We start from the raw sequence: 22,000 nt of genomic DNA on the forward strand, positions 1-22,000 counted from the left end.
GCCTGTCGGCACTGTCGGTTGACAGGCGGGTGCGCTTATCTGTGATGATTCCCCCAGCCGCACTAAACACCCTCTCTGACAAGACGCTAGCCGCAGGACAAGCAAGCACCTCCAGGGCATACAGCGCGAGTTCAGGCCACGTGTCCAGCTTCGACACCCAGTAGTTGTAGGGGGCAGAGGCGTCACGGAGGACGGTTGTGCGATCGGCTACGTACTCCCTCACCATCCTTTTACAGTGCTCCCGCCGACTCAGCCTTGACTGGGGAGCGGTGACACAGTCTTGCTGGGGAGCCAGAAAGCTGTCAAAGGCCTTAGAGAGTGTTCCCCTGCTTGTGCTGTACATGCTGCCTGATCTCCGCGCCTCCCCTGCTACCTGGCCCTCGGAACTACACCTTCTGCCACTAGCGCTGTCGGATGGGAATTTTACCATCAGCTTGTCCGCCAAGGTCCTGTGGTATAGCGTCACTCTGGAACCCCTTTCCTCTGCAGGTATGAGAGTGGAAAGGTTCTCCTTATACCGTGGGTCGAGCAGTGTGTACACCCAGTAATTTGTAGTGGCCAGAATGCATGTAACGCGAGGGTCACGAGAAAGGCATCCTAACATGAAGTCAGCCATGTGTGCCAGGGTACCTGTACGCAACACATGGCTGTCCTCACTAGGAAGATCACTTTCAGGATCCTCCTCCTCCTCCTCAGGCCATACACGCTGAAAGGATGACAGGCAAGCAGCATGGGTACCCTCAGCAGTGGGCCAAGCTGACTCTTTCCCCTCCTCCTCATCCTCCTCATGCTCCTCCTCCTCCTCCTCAACGCGCTGAGATATAGAGAGGAGGGTGCTCTGACTATCCAGCGACATGCTGTCTTCCCCCGCCTCTGTTTCCGAGTGCAAAGCGTCTGCCTTTATGCTTTGCAGGGAACTTCTCAAGAGGCATAGCAGAGGAATGGTGACGCTAATGATTGCAGCATCGCCGCTCACCATCTGGGTAGACTCCTCAAAGTTTCCAAGGACCTGGCAGATGTCTGCCAACCAGGCCCACTCTTCTGTAAAGAATTGAGGAGGCTGACTCCCACTGCGCCGCCCATGTTGGAGTTGGTATTCCACTATAGCTCTACGCTGCTCATAGAGCCTGGCCAACATGTGGAGCGTAGAGTTCCACCGTGTGGGCACGTCGCACAGCAGTCGGTGCACTGACAGATGAAACCGATGTTGCAGGGTGCGCAGGGTGGCAGCGTCCATGTGGGATTTGCGGAAATGTGCGCAGAGCCGGCGCACCTTTCCGAGCAGGTCTGACAAGCGTGGGTAGCTTTTCAGAAAGCGCTGAACCACCAAATTAAAGACGTGGGTCAGGCATGGCAGGTGCGTGAGGCTGCCGAGCTGCAGAGCCGCCACCAGGTTATAGCCGTTGTCACACACGACCATGCCCGGTTGGAGGCTCAGCGGCGCAAACCATCGGTCGGTCTGCTCTGTCAGACCCTGCAGCAGTTTATGGGCCGTGTGCCTCTTCTCTCCTAAGCTGAGTAGTTTCAGCACGGCCTGCTGACGCTTGCCCACCGCTGTGCTGCCACGCCGCGCGACACCGACTGCTGGCGACGTGCTGCTGCTGACACATCTTGATTGCGAGACAGAGGTTGCGTAGGAGGAGGAGGAGGAGGGTGGTTTAGCGGAGGAAGCATACACCGCCGCAGATACCACCACCGAGCTGGGGCCCGCAATTCTGGGGGTGGGTAGGACGTGAGCGGTCCCAGGCTCTGACTCTGTCCCAGCCTCCACTAAATTCACCCAATGTGCCGTCAGGGAGATATAGTGGCCCTGCCCGCCTGTGCTTGTCCACGTGTCCGTTGTTAAGTGGACCTTGGCAGTAAGCGCGTTGGTGAGGGCGCGTACAATGTTGTGGGAGATGTGATCGTGCAGGGCTGGGACGGTACATCGGGAAAAGTAGTGGCGACTGGGAACTGAGTAGCGCGGGGCCGCCGCCGCCATCATACCTTTGAAAGCCTCCGTTTCCACAACCGTATACTACAGCATCTCCAGGCTGATAAATTTGGCTATCTGCACGTTTAACGCTTGAGCGTGCGGGTGCGTGGCGGCGTACTTGCGCTTGTGCTCCAACACTTGCGCCAGCGACGGCTGGACGGTGCGCTGAGAGACATTGGTGGATGGGGTCGAGGACAGCGGAGGTGAGGGTGTGGGTGCAGGCCAGGAGACGGTAGTGCCTGTGTCCTGAGAGGGGGGTTGGATCTCAGTGGCAGGTTGGGGCACAGGGGGAGAGGCAGCGGTGCAAACCGGAGGCGGTGAACGGCCTTCGTCCCACCTTGTGGGGTGCTTGGCCATCATATGTCTGCGCATGCTGGTGGTGGTGAGGCTGGTGGTGGTGGCTCCCCGGCTGATCTTGGCGCGACAAAGGTTGCACACCACTGTTCGTCGGTCGTCTGCACTCTCAGTGAAAAACTGCCAGACCTTTGAGCACCTCGGCCTCTGCAGGGTGGCATGGCGTGAGGGGGCGCTTTGGGAAACAGTTGGTGGATTATTCGGTCTGGCCCTGCCTCTACCCCTGGCCACCGCACTGCCTCTTCCAAGCTGCCCTGCTGCTGCACTTGCCTCCCCCTCTGAAGACCTGTCCTCAGTAGGCTTAGCAAACCAGGTGGGGTCAGTTACCTCATCGTCCTGCTGCTCTTCCTCCGAATCCTCTGTGCGCTCCTCCCTCGGACTTACTCCAATTACTACTACCTGAGTGATAGACAACTGTGTCTCAGCGTCATCATCCTCCTCACCCACTGAAAGCTCTTGAGACAGTTGCCGGAAGTCCCCAGCCTCATCCCCCGGACCCCGGGAACTTTCCAAAGGTTGGGCATCGGTCACGACAAACTCCTCCAGTGGGAGAGGATTCGGAACCATTGCTGCCCATTCTGGGCAGGGGCCCGAGAACTGTTCCTGGGAGCCTGCCTGCTCCCCAGAATGTGTCATTGTAATGGAGTGAGGAGGCTGGGAGGAAGGAGGAGCAGCAGCCAGAGGATTCAGAGTTGCAGCAGTGGACGGCACAGAACTCTGGGTGGTCCATAGATTGCTGGATGCACTTTCTGCCATCCACGACAGGACCTGCTCACACTGCTCATTTTCTAATAAAGGTCTACCGCGTGGACCCATTAATTGTGAGATGAATGTGGGGACGCCAGAAACGTGCCTCTCTCCTAATCCCGCAGCAGTCAGCTGCGATACACCTGGATCAGGAGCTCGGCCTGTGCCCACACCCTGACTTAGGCCTCCTCATCCTCGCCTGCGTCCACGTCCTCTAGGCCTACCCCTACCCCTCAGCATGCTGTATTACCAGTAGTGCAGAAACAGAACGCTGTAATTAAATGTGCCGCTTATTGGCCTGTGGTTGGAGGCTGACTTCGCTTACGGAACACACAGCAGAGGCAGGAAAGAATTTTGCGCAAGCCTGCTGTAACACTTAGCTGGCTGCGTATGAATTAGGACAACTACCCCCAGCAGAGACGCAGTACAGTCAGGATGGTCACAGGCAGCCCAAATAGATTTTTTTTCCCAAATTTTTTTGGAAAAGCCCACTGCCTATATAGACTGTATATGTCTTTCACTGTCCCTGCCTCACCACCACTACTGGCCCTGGACTATGTAAAATTACTGCAGACTGTTTCACTCTGGACAGGATGACAGCGGTGATGTAAGAGGCAACGCAGAGGCAGGAAAGAATTTTTGCGCAAGCCTGCTGTAACACTTAGCTGGCTGCGTATGAATTAGGACAACTACCCCCAGCAGAGACGCAGTACAGTCAGGACGGTCACAGGCAGCCCAAATAGATTTTTTTTCCCAAATTTTTTTGGAAAAGCCCACTGCCTATATAGACTGTATATGTCTTTCACTGTCCCTGCCTCACCACTACTACTGGCCCTGAACTATGTAAAATTACTGCAGGATGCAATGCTCTGGACGCAATGCTCTGCAAGGCCGATATACAAAAAAAAAATAAAAATGTGCAACACTGCAAAAAGCAGCCTCAACAGTACTGCACACGGTCAGATGTGGCCCTAAGAAGGACCGTTGGGGTTCTTGAAGCCTAAAATCAATCCTAACACTCTCCCTATAGCAGCTCCGGCATCAGCAGCACTTTCCCTGATCTCTGTCAGAATGCATCTGTGGCGAGCCGCGGGAGGGGCCGATTTTTATACTCGGGTGACACCTGATCTCGCCAGCCACTCACTGCAGGGGGGTGGTATAGGGCTTGAACGTCGCAGGGGGAAGTTGTAATGCCTTCCCTGTCTTTCTATTACCCAGAAAAGCGCGCTAACGTCTCAGAGATGAAAGTGAAAGTAACTCGAACATCGCGTGGTACTCGTCTCGAGTAACGAGCATCTCGAACACGCTAATACTCGAACGAGTATCAAGCTCGGACGAGTACGTTCGCTCATCTCTAATAGATAGATAACACTGGCCAACAAAATTGAAAAAATTGTTTGGTGCCGGGAATGTTACAACTGATTTAGTGTATATTTGACCTTTTATTTGCAAATATGCAAACAGTTTCTCTCCATCAGCTATAGTTTCGGCGCATGCGCATTGCCAGCCATGCTGCGTCACATAGCCAATCTTATTCGTACATTTAGTTTGTCCCGACCAGTAGTGAGGAATGGTTGTGTACATTTGTCGCCCGAGGTGTTGTGGGGTGTTGTAGCTATACAATAATTGTGTTCAGGGGCGTACCTAAAGGCTTAGGGGCCCAGGTGCAAAAGTTCAGCTTGGACCCCTCCCTTCTTCTTAAATCGTGCTGCATACAGCTGCAAAACACATTTCCATACATGAACTAGCCCCTTGGTGTAATCTTTCCAAATATAACACATTTCCTGCGCTACGTGAAAATTTATTTGTAGCCCCTTTGGCCACTCTTATACACACGCTAGAGTACTAGAATACACACACACTAGGGTACTATGTGATTGCTGACTCCTCCGACACTGGTGACATCACCACAGGTGCTGGAAGCTGCTGTCCGCTTTGCCAGTGGGGGTCTATGACCAGCCAGCCAAGCACTCAGCATACCCACTGCTCACCCCCGCCGACACCCGAGTCTTTTCTTCTGAGCAGACAGGTACTCGAAAAGGACGATACTCGCTCGAGTATTTTCCCTTAACGAGTATGCTCGCTCATCTCTATCAATTTCCCATTAGGCCAACAAAGCGGGTACACAAAATATCCATGTTTTATGTGCCTCTGGGACACTAGGGCCAAACAAGAGCACTGGGTGAAATGACAGTGGCCTGTGAGGGAGAACATGGTTGTCGTTGAAAATAATTTGATTCGATAAAATAAATTGTTACATAGTCCACTTTGTTTTGTTCTTTGTATCACAATATTGTAGAAAAAAACACTAATTTTTAACGGTATTTGTTTAATTATATCAATCATATGTCTAATATGGAATAGGGTAACAAAATTCAGTCGGTGCCTATATCACAGAAACAAGAGCTGATAGGGGAAAATGGATGGCATATTTGAAATCAGGGCACAAAATATACCTTATAACAGCTGTCAAACGCTCTGCACCAAAATACGTGTTGGCCAGTGAATCAATACTTATGATAGATAGATAGATAGATAGATAGATAGATAGATAGATAGATAGATAGATAGATAGATAGATAGATAGATAGATAGATAGATATGAGATAGATAGATGATCAATACTTATGAGAGATAGATAGATAGATGGATCGATGGATAGATAGATAGCAAATCAATACTTATGATAGATAGATAGATAGATCTGAGATAGATAGATGATCAATACTTATGAGAGATAGATAGATGGATAGATAGATATGAGATAGATAGATAGATATGAGATAGATAGATGATCAATACTTATGAGAGATTGATAGATGGATAGATAGATAGATATGAGACAGATAGATAGATAATCAATACTTATGAGAGATAGATAGATAGATAGATAGATAGATAGATAGATAGATAGATAGATAGATAGATAGATAGATAGAGTCTGAATATGCAGTAAAGGTGCACGCTCAAGGATCCTGATCTCAGGTCACTTAAATAATAGATGGTGAAAAAGACGCAGCAAATATAAGATGATCAAAAAAGTTAATTATTCACCCATCGATGTAAAGCGGCATTTGAGTTCTTTCTCTTAGAGCATTTCTCAAGTCTGAGAAAGTCTGCAAGAAAGTGAGCCAAAACATCACATTGATACTGGGGTAGGCGTACAGTATATTTGGATACTATTTTTCTCTTTTTGTTTCTAGATAGATAAATCGACCCACAGATATCTTCTTCTGTTTAGTGTCTTACACATTCTTTCATATCACAAATTCCACAAACAGTAAAAAAAAAGATGAATAAAGCTCCCTTCAGGCCTATAAAACTCTTTTCTATGGACATCTTTAGCAAATTGCTTTTTACTCAGTCTTCTAATATTTAGATAAGAGTATAGCTGCACTGTTCAGGTGATCATAGTTACAAAGTACATGGCCTTCTCTATTTTAACTTGTACAACCTGATAAAATTACCTCATTAAAGAAGTTGTACCAGAATCAAAGCTATTTCCTATCCACTGCATAGGGTATAACTTGCTGATTGACAGGCATTTAACCACTGAGACCTCCACCAATCTGCAGAATGGAGGTCCCATGTCCACCGTCCTCCTTACTGTGGTCTTTCTGGATCCCAAGGAGTGAGGAAGACAAGAAAAGGAGTACTCATTGCGCAAGAGTGCTGATTCTTTATTTGATTTCAATGGGATTGCCGGAGGTAGCTGAGTTGCAAGCTCATGAGTATTTCGGTCAGCCCCATTGAAAAGAATAGAGCAGCGGTAGTGCACAGTCGGCTAGCACTCCATTCATTCTGACATCTCTGCAGGGGGTGAAGCAACTCTGTAGTGATAAGCAGAGGAGGACATGGGACCCCCGTTGTCGAGATCAGTGAGGAACTCCCACAAATCAGCAAGTTATCCCCTGTCCTGTGGATAGGGAATGACTTCTGATCTTGGTACAAGCTCTTTATAATCACATAATTTCATTAACTTCTACCGGAATTAATGTCCCAATTTTACACACGTTGTAAAATTGAAACGTACATTTTTCAAAATTATTTGAATAAATTAGTTTTTTCTTAAAACATATTATTATTTAGTTGCAGATGAAACAGACGCATGTTCTTCTCTATCTGCAAATGTTTTCTGATGCAGCTGAGTCACTCTAGCTCTAAACACCTAAACAAATTCTCAAGAACACAACAGATAACAGAGCTTGCACTTCAGGCCTCATCAAGCAAAACATTGTGGTCTAAATCATCTTAAAAATAACTTGCACTCCCACATCCTTGTTTTCATAAAGAGGTGTTAGTACCTCTGTATCCTGCAGTATCCAAAATTAATACTGTAATGACCCAATGCAGTCTTGCCGGCCAAAAAATATAGATTGCCCTACCTAATTGCAGTCTAGACTTCAAGGCAAAGGGCCAGCTGAAATGTATAACATATTTGTGCTCTGACTGTAGAAAATGCTTCGATTCCTTAATAACGCTAAAACAGTTCTTCGAAATATAAAAATACGAAGCCACAGATATTCCTAGGAGATTCCTATGTCCAGAATTCATCATTTTTGGAATGCACGCAAACATACAACACCTTCATGATGTTGGGTTTTGGGAGCGATCTATTGCTCTGTTTAGGAGTATAGAGGATACATGGGGACTTCTTTGAATCCATTGTATATGAAGCTGACTAATATACTGTAACTTTGGCATAAAAACAGGTGAAGAGTAAAGTGGAATCTATAGATTCACGTATTCTGACATCCTTGGTGACTTATCACAATGGCCCATCATAGTTTCTTTGTTTTCATAGAAAGAATAGTACCCTATGTATTATTCTTGCTCTCCAATGTGATGGAACTGCAACCCCAAATGGAAATAATTCCTAATATTTTGAGATTTCTTTACCTTCGCTACCTTGTTTCAACCATTACCGTTATTCTTTTTTATTTACAGTATGAAGAAGGGAAAAAACGCAGGAAACCAAATTACAGCAGTGTGGACTTATCGGAAGTAGAGTGGGAAGACCGAGATGATGTGGTAGGCGTTACAAACTTTTAATGTATGGCGGACAACTTAAAAGTATTAGACGTGTGATTTCAACCCAAATTATGTATTTCAACCTGTGTAAATTTGACATTATTTCACTTCATTTTATTAAAAAGCTGTGTAACATAGGAATCTAAGAGGCATGTTGGGACAGATTGTACAGAAGAATATGAAAATACATATAGCTTACATTTGGGACACGCAGGTCTCAAAGATGGTACATTTGATCGCGGCAGAAACAATCTTATAGCCATTTTAGCTCTGTTGGGGTTATGTTTTTTAATTATACCAGTAACAATAAAACAATAACCTATGAACCAAAAAGAAGATGTGGGTGTGGGAGGGGGGAGTCACTGTGGCTATTTTTAAGGAGTTTCAGGTCTGGAGAGGTATTATTTAATGGTCAGGAGATGTTATTTTTAATGACTGTGTAAAAGGACCTTAAATGAGTGAGGGAAGTGTGTTTGAGGGTAAGAGAAGATGGGCAGACCCAGGTTCATATTAGTTTAATCCTCATGTTATTTTGTGAATTCTATGCAGAGTAACCAGGTGGTTAAGAATTTTGTTCTAGTGGCGTTTTCCCAGCGCACAAGTTCTTTGAAATGAAATATTTGATGTACTTTGTTTTCTCACAGAGCTAGAGAAGGTGGTTTGCTGTTTCCCCACATTAGGGTGATGGGTAGCTTGGCTGCAGATAATGGGATTGTTGGCAGGGTATCTTTACCAGGAGTAAAGTTCTTAGATGGTTGCCAGAATAATACCACCTCAGGTGACATGTTTAAAGAGATCAAGCAAATTTTGTTAATTTGGGAAAATATTTGTTTCCAAAAGAGAACTATCGCTGGACAGTTCCATCAAATGTAGATTAAGGTACCTCCTTGGAGGCCACATCTCCAACAACAATTGGAAAGTTCTAAGTTCAATTTAAATAGTTGATGGGGTGTTTTGTACCATCTCGTTAGAAGTTTGAATGAATTATTTAGGATTTTCTCTACATTGTCCTTAAGGCCCATTTACACGAGCAGATAATCGCTCAAAGATCGCTCAAGCGACAGGTTGAGTGACAGCTTTGAGCGAACATTTTACATAAAAATTAATTGGTATTTAAGTAGCTACTCAGCTACTTACATACCAATTATGTATGCAAATGAAGCCTTCACTTAAGATCTCTGCTCAGATCCTTTGTTCTCCATGAGGAAATAATGCTATCAGCACTCCCCATGGAGAACTAATGATAAAAGTGAGTGACAATTTTTATGTTGGACTGATTTTAAAGATCAACCAAAAAGCAGATGATGGGCGCACATTTACACGCACCAATTATCGCTAAAACGATCACCGATTAGCGATTTTTTTTTAGCGATAATCGTCCAGTGTAAATGGCCTTTAGACAGAAAAATGTGAAAGCAAGTGGCATGTTACAGCCACTTGTGGACTCTATCCTGACTAGTTGGGGTTAACATCTCTTGTGCTAACTAGTTCAGATTGTTAGCTGAGGTGTGGCAGTTAATTGACAGTTCTGTCAGCCAATCAGCTTCTTGCTCTTCCCTATATAATCCAGCTCTTCCTGGCTGGGAGTTGCCAATGATTTTCAATGTTCCCTGTGCAGTCAGCTTGCTCAGTGCTCCTGTGTTCTGGTTTGTTCTCTGTTGTATTTGTTTGTCTGGTATCCTGTTGTTCTTGTATTTTAGTTATTGTCAGTCTCTGTTTGTTCTTTGGTTGTCTGTACTCTGGTTCCCCTAGGTCCCCTGACCTGTCCTCATGAAAGAAGTGGGGTTGTCACTTTTGGGACAGGTACTCCGCTGTGAGGAGGGTTGAGTCTGAGGGGTTCAGAGTGCCTCGCTCTGTTCATTCTCTCTCATTTCTGTTCGTCCTGCGTCTAACCACCAGTACAGCAAGCTAACACATCCGTTCTGACTGCCCTCATACAAAGTGACCTCAGGTTTCCATTGGCAGTCCAGGATAGACGTAACACCAGGTAATCTTGTAGATATGATACCTTTTAATGATTAACAAAAATACATGATGTTATTGTGAGCTTTTTCTATAGTTCCTGCTCAGGCTTAAATGGAATAGATTAGAATATACACACATACATATGTGTGTATGTGTGTGTGTGTGTGTATGTATATATGTATATATATATATATATATATATATATATATATATATATATATATATATATATATATATAATATCAGAACAGAATTAGCATATATATACACGTGCCTCTTCTGATCTATTTCATTTAAGCTTGAGGAAGAACCCTCAGTAGGTTTGAAAGCTCGCTATAACATCAAGTATTTTTGTTAGCCATTAAAAGGTATCATATCTACAAGATTACTTGGTTTCTCTTACTGAGAACAATCACATTTTGCTCTACTGGCTAACACAGTACCAGATCTTTTTCGTTTGTCCTTAAACAGAGTAATACTTCATGGTTTTTAAGGGAATGGGAAAAAATTGTTTGTGTGGGGCTGAGTCTGAGGAGGACTCCCTTATGAAGCTTGGAGATTAGTTTTTTGCAAGGTTTTGGGAGGGATAAATAGGTTTCGAACCATATTGGATCTCTTAATGTATTATGGTATAGGTCATACACTCCATTCTACTCCAAATGTGGGAGGAAGGTGAAGATTTTTTACCTATGATGGAAGGTATTAGGGAAGTCAGGGAGAAGGGGTTTTGAAAGATTCAGTTCATTTTTAACATAACTCTTTTATTACTTTAATTGTGGCATGTCTGATTGGACTTATAAGCTTATTTTGTGTTTCTGTTTTCTGGTTAGACCAACCTTTAGAATTAGAGATGAGCGAGCGTACTCGGATAAGCACTACTCGCTTGAGTAATTGGCTTTATCCGAGTATCGCTGTGCTCGGGACTAAAGATTCGGGTGCCGCTGCGGCTGACAGGTAAGTCGCAGCGGGGAGCAGGGGAGAGCGGGCGGGAGAGAAGGAGAGAAAGATCTTACCTCCGTTCCTCCCCGCTCTCCCCTGCAGCTCCCCGCTCCGTGCCGGCACCCGAATCTTTAGCCCCGAGCACAGCGGTACTCGGATAAAGCCAATTACTCGAGCGAGTAGTGCTTATCCGAGTACGCTCGCTCATCTCTATTTAGAATGTTTGAGCTTCACAATTATAAATTCCTATGGGGGTGATAGTCATGAAATGTAGCCTAAAGAGGTTGTCCAGTTTGGACTGTTCACGTTGCTTTGAAAAGTCCTCTTATAGGAAGCTAGTTGTGATAGGTCCTGCTGCTGGATTTCCTTGTGATCAGATGTTTTCATCAGAATCAATTGGCTGGCAAGTTTTCATATTTTCTTCAGAGATTCTGTATTTGGTGTCCATTCCAATCAGTCAGGCGTCCATGTTAACCTTTATCCTCCAGGTGCTCCTTGCTACTGGTGCTTTGTTGATAGCGACAGATCTAAATCAGAGGACCCTTCTTCTGTTACAGCCATACACTGAATGGCCAATTTTTTAGAAGCACCAATCCTTTTAACAATGGATGATGACTACCTGTATAGAAATTAGACATGTAACCCCAGAGTGCAACATGAAATAAAGTGAGCCTGCTTTCCATGGATCAATTTCAGTGTGAATCAAAATAACAATGGGTAAATCTACTGATTCAAGTGATTTTGATTAAAGCCTGGTGATCAGTAGCTGACGCCAGTATTTCAAGAACTGCCAGCCCTGTGGAATTTTCTCATGTAATCATGCGGAGTGTAAACCAAGAAGAGTGTCATCGAAAAAAAAAACATCCACTGAAAGGGCATGCTTTAAACACAAGTTAATCGACAAAAGTGCTCAGAAAAGGATGTCAAGGATCGTTTTGAAAAACACAATGCTGGTCCTCCAACTAACATGTCAAAATGTGCAACTCATTGTTTCTTGGTACAGGTGGGCTTATAACAAAAGACAACCAGGAAAAACAGAAAAGCAAGACTCCAGTGGGCAAAAGACTGTAAAAATTGATTCGCTGAGCAGTGGAAAAACCGCCAATTCACACGAATCCAGCTTTTTGTTGCACCTTGCTGATGGGAGAGTCAAAATTTGGCACATGGATTGATGAACCCCTTCTATTAGCTGTTCAGAGCATGTCAGTAGTTCTATATAATTTGTGGCTTCCTGTCTGCAAAGGCCAATATTCCGGGAGAACGAATTTATTAGGTTTGCAGGTCAGATTTGTCTGTCTCCTGCCTTTTTCTAGCAGACATGGGCATTGTCTTGCTTTCACTGTATCCTGAACCGCGGCATACTTCTCTCCAGCACTTCAATGGTTGCCATTGGTAATTACCTCCCTATTTAGCTGAGCTCGGAACCCTCCCTCTTTGCCTCAGTATTGCTGTGTGCATGCCTCTGACACTCAGCATAGATCTCATCTCTGTCTTCTTATCTCTGCTTATCTTGGACTTTATATGTGTTCATTTGTCTTTGTACGCCTTCTGTCCTATATCCTGTTGCCTGTTCCTCAGCTCTGTCTGTCTACACTTCTCCTTTTGCCTTCCTGTCCCTGCACTATTCCTGGTCCTATTCTGTATTTTTGGTGTATACAGTGGTGTGTTCAGTGTCCCGACAGTGTTAGTCAGGACCAAGAGGAAGATCGTGGGGCCATTGTTATCAGGGCACCTACACCGCTTCTTGGCAGGGTTGCCCCTTATCTCCCTGACTAGCAAAGGGCAAGGTTTTCCATCTATAGTGCTCCTCACTGGTCTTTTTCTCATTGCCTGGTAACAAAGCCTCTGATTGCCAAAGGTCAGCTGCTAACCTCGCCTGGATTGGTTCTATTCCAAAACTGGAAGGCTGAGTCAGTGTTTCCACACTAGTGGTCCCTAACAGATTTCAACACCAAGTAGAATCTATACCACAATGAATTGCTGCGGTTCGAAAGGCCAAAGGAGCTCCAACACGGTACTTCAGTAGATGGGTGTCTCTAATGAATTAGCCATTCAGTGTATGTCCCAGTAGATGGACAACCCCATCAATTTTGATCATTTTAGTAGTTTTGTTGTTTAACCTTAACACAACCCATCAGTACTGATCAATCTTGCAGATTTAGAATTACTAAAGTTTTTGGGGGTTTTAAGGAGGGTTATTACTTTTCTTACATGAACATACTGTACAATAACAGTCAATAGGATTAAGCTTTAAATTTTTCTTCAGGTTATCACCTCTCACCCCCATATTATCAATCAGAGAATATATTTGCTCTACGTCACATTTGTTGTTTATTTTCTGGAGATGCCACAGTAGTTAGAGGGGTTATCCGGGAAAATTTGTTTTAAAAAAGATGTTCAGCCTGCTATATTAAAATAAGAATTGCTCACTTTTCCTGCTCTTCCACCGCTGCTGTTTTGCTGGCAACTTATGCCCTCTGGTCTTCACTTCTAGGTGCAGAGCACTGACATCAGGTCTTGTGACCATCGCAGCTATTCACCAGCTGAAGGGAGCTGGTGACTAACTCAAGCAATCACATGGCTCTGGTGTTGGTGACATCATCACTAGCACCCTACACCTGGAAGTGAAGACTGAAGTTACAGGGGGCAAACTGATTATTTGCCCTGAGTGACGGAAAGCCTAGCTATGTCTTTGCCAAAGGGGCAGAGGGCCAGGAGTGAAATGGCCTCACCCCCTCTACCACTCCACCACCTGATCAATTAGGAGCAGAAGTGTGGGGGTCTCAGGCACGTCATATTCACCAGGAGCTGTAAGGAAAGGAGGCTCCAAACTGGCCAAATAGTGCCTCTGTCAGTTTCAGAAATCTACTGATACAGTGGTTGGGAGGAACACTTATCACTGATCTGAAATATACTAGTCAGCTGCCACATCAATTGATTTCTTAAGCTAAAAGAGGTACTTTGTTAGAAAATAACTGATGTGTGGAACAGCCATTACAGTGTGATTGGTTTCAGTGAGAGAAACCAAGTCATCTTTTAGATATGATACCTTTTAATGGCTAACAAAATTACATGATGTTACAGCAAGCTTTCAAATCTTCTGTCGACCCTTCATCAGGCTTAAATCAAACTAGTTTGAATGGGGCACATATATGATATACAAATGCAGAGAGGACACCCCTCTTAATTGAAATATAAATTTTCACACACAGAAATTTGAGACTGTTTTGCACTCAAAACATAAAACAGACCAACTGAGCTGAGAGATAAATACTTAATCAGTCCTCTGAGCTCAGGAATGTGACAGTTTTATGATGTGTCGTATCTCTCCTTCATCCTGCACATGGAAGGAGATGCAGCACCACCTATTGGATGGCAACATTCTTACTGGTCAAGTTCTGAAATTTATATGAAGTTTGAAAAAATATATACAGTGGGGAAAAAAAGGATTTAGTCAGATACCAATTGTACAAGTTTTCCCACTTAAAAAGATGAGAGAGGCCGGTAATTGACATCATAGGTAGACCTCAACTATGAGAGACAACATGAGAAAACACATCCAGAACATCACATTGTCTGATTTTTAACAAATTTATTTGCAAATTATGGTGGAAAATAAGTATTTGGTCAATAACAAAAGTTTATTTCAATACTTTGTTATATATCCTGTTATATATATATTGGCAATGACAGAGGTCAAATGTTTTCTGTAAGTCCTCACAAGGTTGGCACACACTGTTGCTGGTATGTTGGCCCATTCCTCCATGCAGATCTCCTCAATAGCAGTGATGTTTAGGGGCTGTCGCTGGGCAACACAGACTTTCAACTCCCTCCAAAGGTTTTCTATAGGGTTGAGATGTGGAGACTGGCTAGGCCATTCCAGGACCCTGAAATGCTTCTTACGAAGCCACTCCTTCGTTGCCTGGCAGTGTGCTTGGGATCATTGTCATGCTGAAAGTCCCAGCCACGTTTCATCTTCAGTGCCCTTGCTGATGGAAGGAGGTTTGCACTCAAAATCTCACGATACATGGCCCCATTCATTCTTTCATGTATACGGATCAGTCGTTCTGGTCCCTTTGCAGAGAAACAGCCCCAAAGCATGATGTTGCCACCTCCATGCTTCACAGTAGGTATGGTGTTCTTTGGATGCAACTCAGCATTCTTTCTCCTCCAAACATGACGAGTGGTGTTTCTGCCAAACAGTTCTACTTTGGTTTCATCTGACCATATGACATTCTCCCAATACTCTTCTGGATCATCCAAATGCTCTCTAGCAAACTTCAGTCGGCCCAGGACATCTACTGGCTTAAGCAGGGGGACACGTCTGGCACTGCATGATCTGAGTCCCTGGTGGCGTAGTGTGTTACTGATGGTAGCCATTGTTACCTTGATCTCAGCTCTCTGCAGGTCATTCACTAGGTTCCCCTGTGTGGTTCTTTGATTTTTGCTCACTGTTTTTGTGATCATTTTGACCCCACGGGGTGAGATCTTGCGTGGAGCCCCAGATCGAGGGAGATTATCAGTGGTCTTGTATCTCTTCCATTTTCTAATTATGGCTCCCATAGTTGATTTCTTCACACCAAGCTGCTTGCCTATTCCAGATTCAGTCTTCCCAGTCTGGTGCAGGGCTACAATATTTGTTTCTGGTGTCCTTCGACAGCTCTTTGGTCTTCACCATAGTGGAGTTTGGAGTGTGACTGCTTGAGGTTGTGGACAGGTGTCTTTTATACTGATAACAAGTTCAAACAGGTGCCATTACTACAGGTAATGAGTGGAGGACAGAGGAGCCTCTTAAAGAAGAAGTTACAGGTCTGTGAGACCCAGAAATCTTGCTTGTTTGTAGGTGACCAAATGCTTATTTTCCACCATAATTTGCAAATGAACTCATTAAGAGTCAGACAATGTGATTTTCTGGATGTGTTTTCTCATGTTGTCTCTCATAGTTGAGGTCTACCTATGATGTCAATTACAGGCCTCTCTCATCCTTTTAAGTGGGAGAACTTGTACAATTGGTATCTGACTAAATACTTTTTTCCCCCACTGTATATGATTGAGAAGAGGACATCCCTCTTGACTTCCTTCAGACCTTTCATATCCTCCACTTATGGAAGAATCCCGGGCGGAGGTTCATTCCATTCTTGAGGGTATCAAACATGGCCATAAATTTGTACTCCCAAATTCTTCTGTGACGCTGCGAATTGAAATTGCCCTTCAGTATGATAACTCTCATCTGCTCTATGCTGTATCCCTGCCAAAGGTAGTTCTATTTTTACCTCTCTAATTGAATGGCAATGAGCTCTCATCCTGGCTATCAGTTTTTGTCCTGTTTTCCCGATATAAAGCCCCCCAACAAGACATTCACTGCTACGGATTAGGTATACAACATTGAATGGAACATGTGAATGTCCCAGGGATCTTATAGTCCTGCTGTGTGTTGGGGATCTGTATCCTGTCTGCAGTCAGTGCATGTGAGCGGGTCTTGCAGCATCTTACCTTACAGGGATAAGTTCCTTTTTGCGTCTCAGAGGGCAATGCACTCCTGATTATTTCTCTCACTGAGAACAATCAGACTTTGCTCTACAGGCTAACACGGTACCAAACCCCCTTTTTTTTTCGTTTTACAGCCATTACACTCACAGTCTTACTAGTTCTGGAACAACCAGATCCCAAATGCCTTCCACAGAATTCCTAATATGATTCTTCTAACCCCATCTCTCCTATTCCTGTCATAGCCTCTTTGCTGTAATATTATAACCACATGCTGTGCTTGTCTTCCTACCTCCTCACTCCCCTGCTTCTGAACCTTCTGCAATACATGCAAAGTCCATTGGTGTGTGTGTATATATATATATATATATATATATATATGTGTGTGTGTCCCAGAGTAGGGACCCTCCAGCGCTTTAATATCTATCGCCTTTGATCTGTATGTCTGTTTGTAATGTTAAATGTAGTAGATTGTGTCTTATGTGTATTGGCTCTGTCTGGGTCAATCTTAGTTCAGTGTCTGGTGTCTGCATAGCCTAACCTTGAGTGACTGCACAAAACTCACTCTAACTCTGTGTGTCTTGTCTATCATCTTAAGTAGACCTGGAACTGGATAAGCAGATCATCTCATAGCTGTAGGTGATACTTGAAAAAGGCAAAATTATGGGTATGGTTAACAGGGAGAGAGAGAAGAGTCATTGTCGGAGAGTGGGAATAGAGGCAGCAGTCTGGAAGTGGAGTCTAAGCAAGCCAGGCTCAAGTCAGGAGAAGTTGGGCCTCAGGGATTTTGGTCAAACTCAGCAAGAAAAGTCAAGGTTTAGAGACTGGAGGGAAAGGAGTCTTTTTCTTTCCTGCTGGAAAAGGAATCACAGACAGACCACTCAAAGGAAAACGGCCATTATCAATTGTGAGTCTAACTAATCCTGAGAGCCAGCCCAATTCGCTCCATTCCTCTGCAAAGATAACATAGACTGGTGGGCTCATCTTCCTAAACAGAGGAAGAGTAAAGGAATTAGTATGTGTATTTTCTGTTGACAATAACTCAGTTGAAGTTAACGCTAATTGGAATTGTGCAAGATGTGAACTGTTGTATATTTTCTAAGCGTCAAGTATGCTGTGTACCTTTGATTTACTTTATCAAATCTGGTGTGGACTCTTCATTGCATCGCTACCAGAACGCTTCATTGAAAAGGTACTGGCGTCACGAGAACATTCATGCTACAGATATGGCTTCTGTCATAGCTGTAACAGAAAATCCCAGGTTTCATCTTCCAACAGGAAAGGGCACTCCCCCCATCTCTTTATTTTCACAATGAAGTCAGAAGTGAGCTCAATTGGCAAATAACAGATAGATGCATTTGCTGTGCAGATCATGATCATAGTGAACTTCTTCCTTGTCCTTCACATTCCCCTGACCTTATGCCTAGTGATTTTTTTTTCTTGGGGGCTGTTAGAGTCTACAAGCCACCCTTATCATCCACCATACATGATCCGTGAATACGGATTCCAGAAGCCATTGCATCATTAAACTGTGATCTGCTGCAATGTGTATAGCAGGAACTGACTACACGCTTGATGTGTGTCGAATGGCAAAGGAGGCTCAAATTGAACACCTCTGATGTGGAAAACATTTTTGATGTTGTGCAACATAATTTTTGAGTTTCTGTTTCTATCGATATTAAATTTATGGAAGTGAGTGTCATCAGATGTGAGTTATGAGTGTTTCAATTCGGGAAGATCATTTGTAATAACTCTGTATTATGTATTATTTGGAAGGCTGCATATTTTACAAAAACGCAGAATAGTAAAATGTGTTTGGATGGAAATTTCATATTTAATAGTCTCATGTTCTGAAATGTTAGCACCAAATGAAAATTGTCTTGGCATAAGAAGTTCTTAGCTCAGAACACGGCTCCCTTTCTGGAATAAACTTAATACACAAGTTGTTTATGGCATCTAATTTTCGTAGCGTCTTATCAGGGCCGCTGATACCGCTGCAACCACAATTTCAGCACTTTTGGTGAAATGTAATTTAGGATTAAGGAGTGTGAAGAGGACGGCATTACATAAAAATGACATTATTAGTAATACAAAGCAGTTAAAACAGAGTAATTTGAAAAGTAGCCCAACAAAAGCAGCGATTACAATTCATAAAGATCACAGCTAATGAATAACTCATAATATTAATATCTTTGGAGTATGCAGGCCTCATTATTTCTGATATAAAGCAAATACAACATTTTTAGAGATGAGCGAGCACCAAAATGCTCGGGTGCTCGTTACTCGGGATGAAATTATTGCAATGCTCGAGGGTTCGTTTCGAATAACGAACCCCATTGAAGTCAATGGGCGACCCGAGCATTTTTGTATTTCGCCGATGCTCGCTAAGGTTTTCATGTGTGAAAATCTGGGCAATTCAAGAAAGTGATGGGAACGACACAGTAACGGATAGGGCAGGCGAGGGGCTACATGTTTGGCTGCATCTCAAGTTCACAGGTCCCACTATTAAGCCACAATACCGGCAAGAGTGGGCCCCCCCCCCCTCCCAACAACTTTTACTTCTGAAAAGCCCTTATTAGCAATGGATACCTTAGCTAAGCACCACACTACCTCCAACAAAGCACAATCACTGCCTGCATGACACTCCGCTGCCACTTCTCCTGGGTTACATGCTGCCCAACCCCCCCGCACGACCCAGTGTCCACAGCGCACACAAAAGTGTCCCTGCGCAGCCTTCAGCTGCCCTCATGCCACACCACCCTCATGTCTATTTATAAGTGCGTCTGCCATGACGAGGAACCGCAGGCACACACTGCAGAGGGTTGGCACGGCTAGGCAGCGACCCTCTTTTAAAGGGGCGGAGCGATAGCCCACAATGCGGTACAGAAGCAATGAGAAATATAATCCTGTGCCACCGCCATCAGGAGCTGCACACGTGGGCATAGCAATGGGGAACCTATGTGCCACACACTATTCATTCTGTCAAGGTGTCTGCATGCCCCAGTCAGACCGCGGTTTTTAAGTCATAGACACAGGCAGGTACAACTCCCTATTGTGAAGTCCCTGTGGACCGACAGCATGGGTGGCTCCCTGGAACCCACCGGCGGTACATAAAAATATCCCATTGCATTGCCCAACACAGCTGAGGTAGTAATGTCGTGCTTAATGCAGCTGGGCTTCGGCCCACACTGCATGCCCCAGTCAGACTGGGGTTCTTTAGAAGTGGAAACAAATGCATTTATAATTCCCTGTGGACCCACAGCATGGGTGGCTCCCTGGAACCCACCGGCGGTACATAAAAATATCCCATTGCATTGCCCAACACAGCGGATGTAACGTCAGCTGTAATGCAGGTGGGCTAAAAATTAATTTGATTACACTGTAGGCGAGGGCCCACAAAAATTGCTATATCAACAGTACTAATGTACATCAGAAAAATTGGCCCTGGCCAACCAAGAGGGCAGGTGAAACCCATTAATCGCTTTGGTTAATGTGGCTTAAGTGGTAACTAGGCCTGGAGGCAGCCCAGTTTAACGAAAAATTGGTTCAAGTTAAAGTTTCAACGCTTTTAAGAGCATTGAAACGTATAAAAATTTTTAAGAAAAATTATATGAGTGAGCCTTGTGGCCCTAAGAAAAATTGCCCGTTCAGCGTGATTACGTGAGGTTTCAGGAGGAGGAGCAGGAGGAGGAGGAGGAGGAATATTATACACAGATTGATGAAGCAGAAATGTCCCCGTTTTGGATGGTGAGAGAGAACGATGCTTCCATCCGCGGGTGCAGCCTACGTATTGCTTAGGTATCGCTGCTGTCCGCTGGTGGAGAAGAGAAGTCTAGGGAAATCCAGACTTTGTTCATCTTGATGAGTGTAAGCCTGTCGGCACTGTCGGTTGACAGGCGGGTACGCTTATCTGTGATGATTCCCCCAGCTGCACTAAACACCCTCTCTGACAGGACGCTAGCCGCAGGACAAGCAAGCACCTCCAGGGCATACAGCGCGAGTTCAGGCCACGTGTCCAGCTTCGACACCCAGTAGTTGTAGGTGGCAGAGGCGTCAGGGAGGACGGTCGTGCGATCGGCTACGTACTCCCTCACCATCCTTTTACAGTGCTCCCGCCGACTCAGCCTTGACTGGGGAGCGGTGACACAGTCTTGCTGGGGAGCCATAAAGCTGTCCAGGGCCTTAAAGACTGTTGTATTGCCTGTGCTGTACATGCTGCTCGATCTCCGCACCTCCCCTGCTACCTGGCCCTCGGAAGTGCGCCTTCTGTCACTAGCACTGTCGGATGGGAATTTTACCATCAGCTTGTCCGCCATGGTCCTGAGGTATAGCAACACTCTCGAACTCCTTTCCTCTTCGGGAATGAGAGTGGAAAGGTTCTCCTTATACCGTGGGTCGAGCAGTGTGTACACCCAGTAATCCGTAGTGGCCAGAATGCGTGCAACGCGAGGGTCACGAGAAAGGCATCCTAACATGAAGTCAGCCATGTGTGCCAGGGTACCTGTACGCAACACATGGCTGTCTTCACTAGGAAGATCACTTTCAGGATCCTCCTCCTCCTCCTCCTCAGGCCATACATGCTGAAAGGATGACAGGCAAGCAGCATGGGTACCGTCAGCAGTGGGCCAAGCTGTCTCTTCCCCCTCCTCCTCATCCTCCTCATGCTCCTCCTCCTCCTCCTGAACGCGCTGAGATATAGACAGGAGGGTGCTCTGACTATCCAGCGACATACTGTCTTCCCCCGGCTCTGTTTCCGAGCGCAAAGCGTCTGCCTTTATGCTTTGCAGGGAACTTCTCAAGATGCATAGCAGAGGAATGGTGACGCTAATGATTGCAGCATCGCCGCTCACCACCTGGGTAGACTGCTCAAAGTTTCGAAGGACCTGGCAGATGTCTGCCAACCAGGCCCACTCTTCTGAAAATAATTGAGGAGGCTGACTCCCACTGCGCCGCCCATGTTGGAGTTGGTATTCCACTATAGCTCTACGCTGCTCATAGAGCCTGGCCAACATGTGGAGCGTAGAGTTCCACCGTGTGGGCACGTCGCACAGCAGTCGGTGCACTGGCAGATTAAACCGATGTTGCAGGGTGCGCAGGGTGGCAGCGTCCGTGTGGGACTTGCGGAAATGTGCGCAGAGCCGGCGCACCTTTACAAGCAGGTCTGACAAGCGTGGGTAGCTTTTCAGAAAGCGCTGAACCACCAAATTAAAGACGTGGGCCAGGCATGGCACGTGCGTGAGGCTGCCGAGCTGCAGAGCTGCCACCAGGTTACGGCCGTTGACACACACGACCACGCCCGGTTGGAGGCTCAGCGGCGCAAGCCAGCGGTCGGTCTGCTCTGTCAGACCCTGCAGCAGTTCGTGGGCCGTGTGCCTCTTATCTCCTAAGCTGAGTAGTTTTAGCACGGCCTGCTGACGCTTGCCCACCGCTGTGCTGCCACGACGCGCGACACCGACTGCTGGCGACGCGCTGCTGCTGCTGACACATCTTGATTGCGAGACA

General features: G+C 45.4%; 1 protein-coding gene across 1 annotated transcript in view; it reads left to right on the forward strand.

Annotated features, from left to right (window-relative positions):
- CACNA2D3 (calcium voltage-gated channel auxiliary subunit alpha2delta 3) overlaps window positions 1–22,000 on the forward strand; it is a 1,017,883-nt gene that overhangs the window by 708,864 nt on the left and 287,019 nt on the right. Inside the window, exon 19 of the mRNA XM_066596541.1 lies at window positions 8,024–8,107. Coding sequence (XP_066452638.1) covers window positions 8,024–8,107 — 84 coding nt within the window. The remainder of the gene's footprint in view (window positions 1–8,023; window positions 8,108–22,000) is intronic.

Source organism: Eleutherodactylus coqui, chromosome 3 (assembly GCF_035609145.1).
Source record: "Eleutherodactylus coqui strain aEleCoq1 chromosome 3, aEleCoq1.hap1, whole genome shotgun sequence".
Taxonomy (NCBI): Eukaryota; Metazoa; Chordata; class Amphibia; order Anura; family Eleutherodactylidae; genus Eleutherodactylus; species Eleutherodactylus coqui.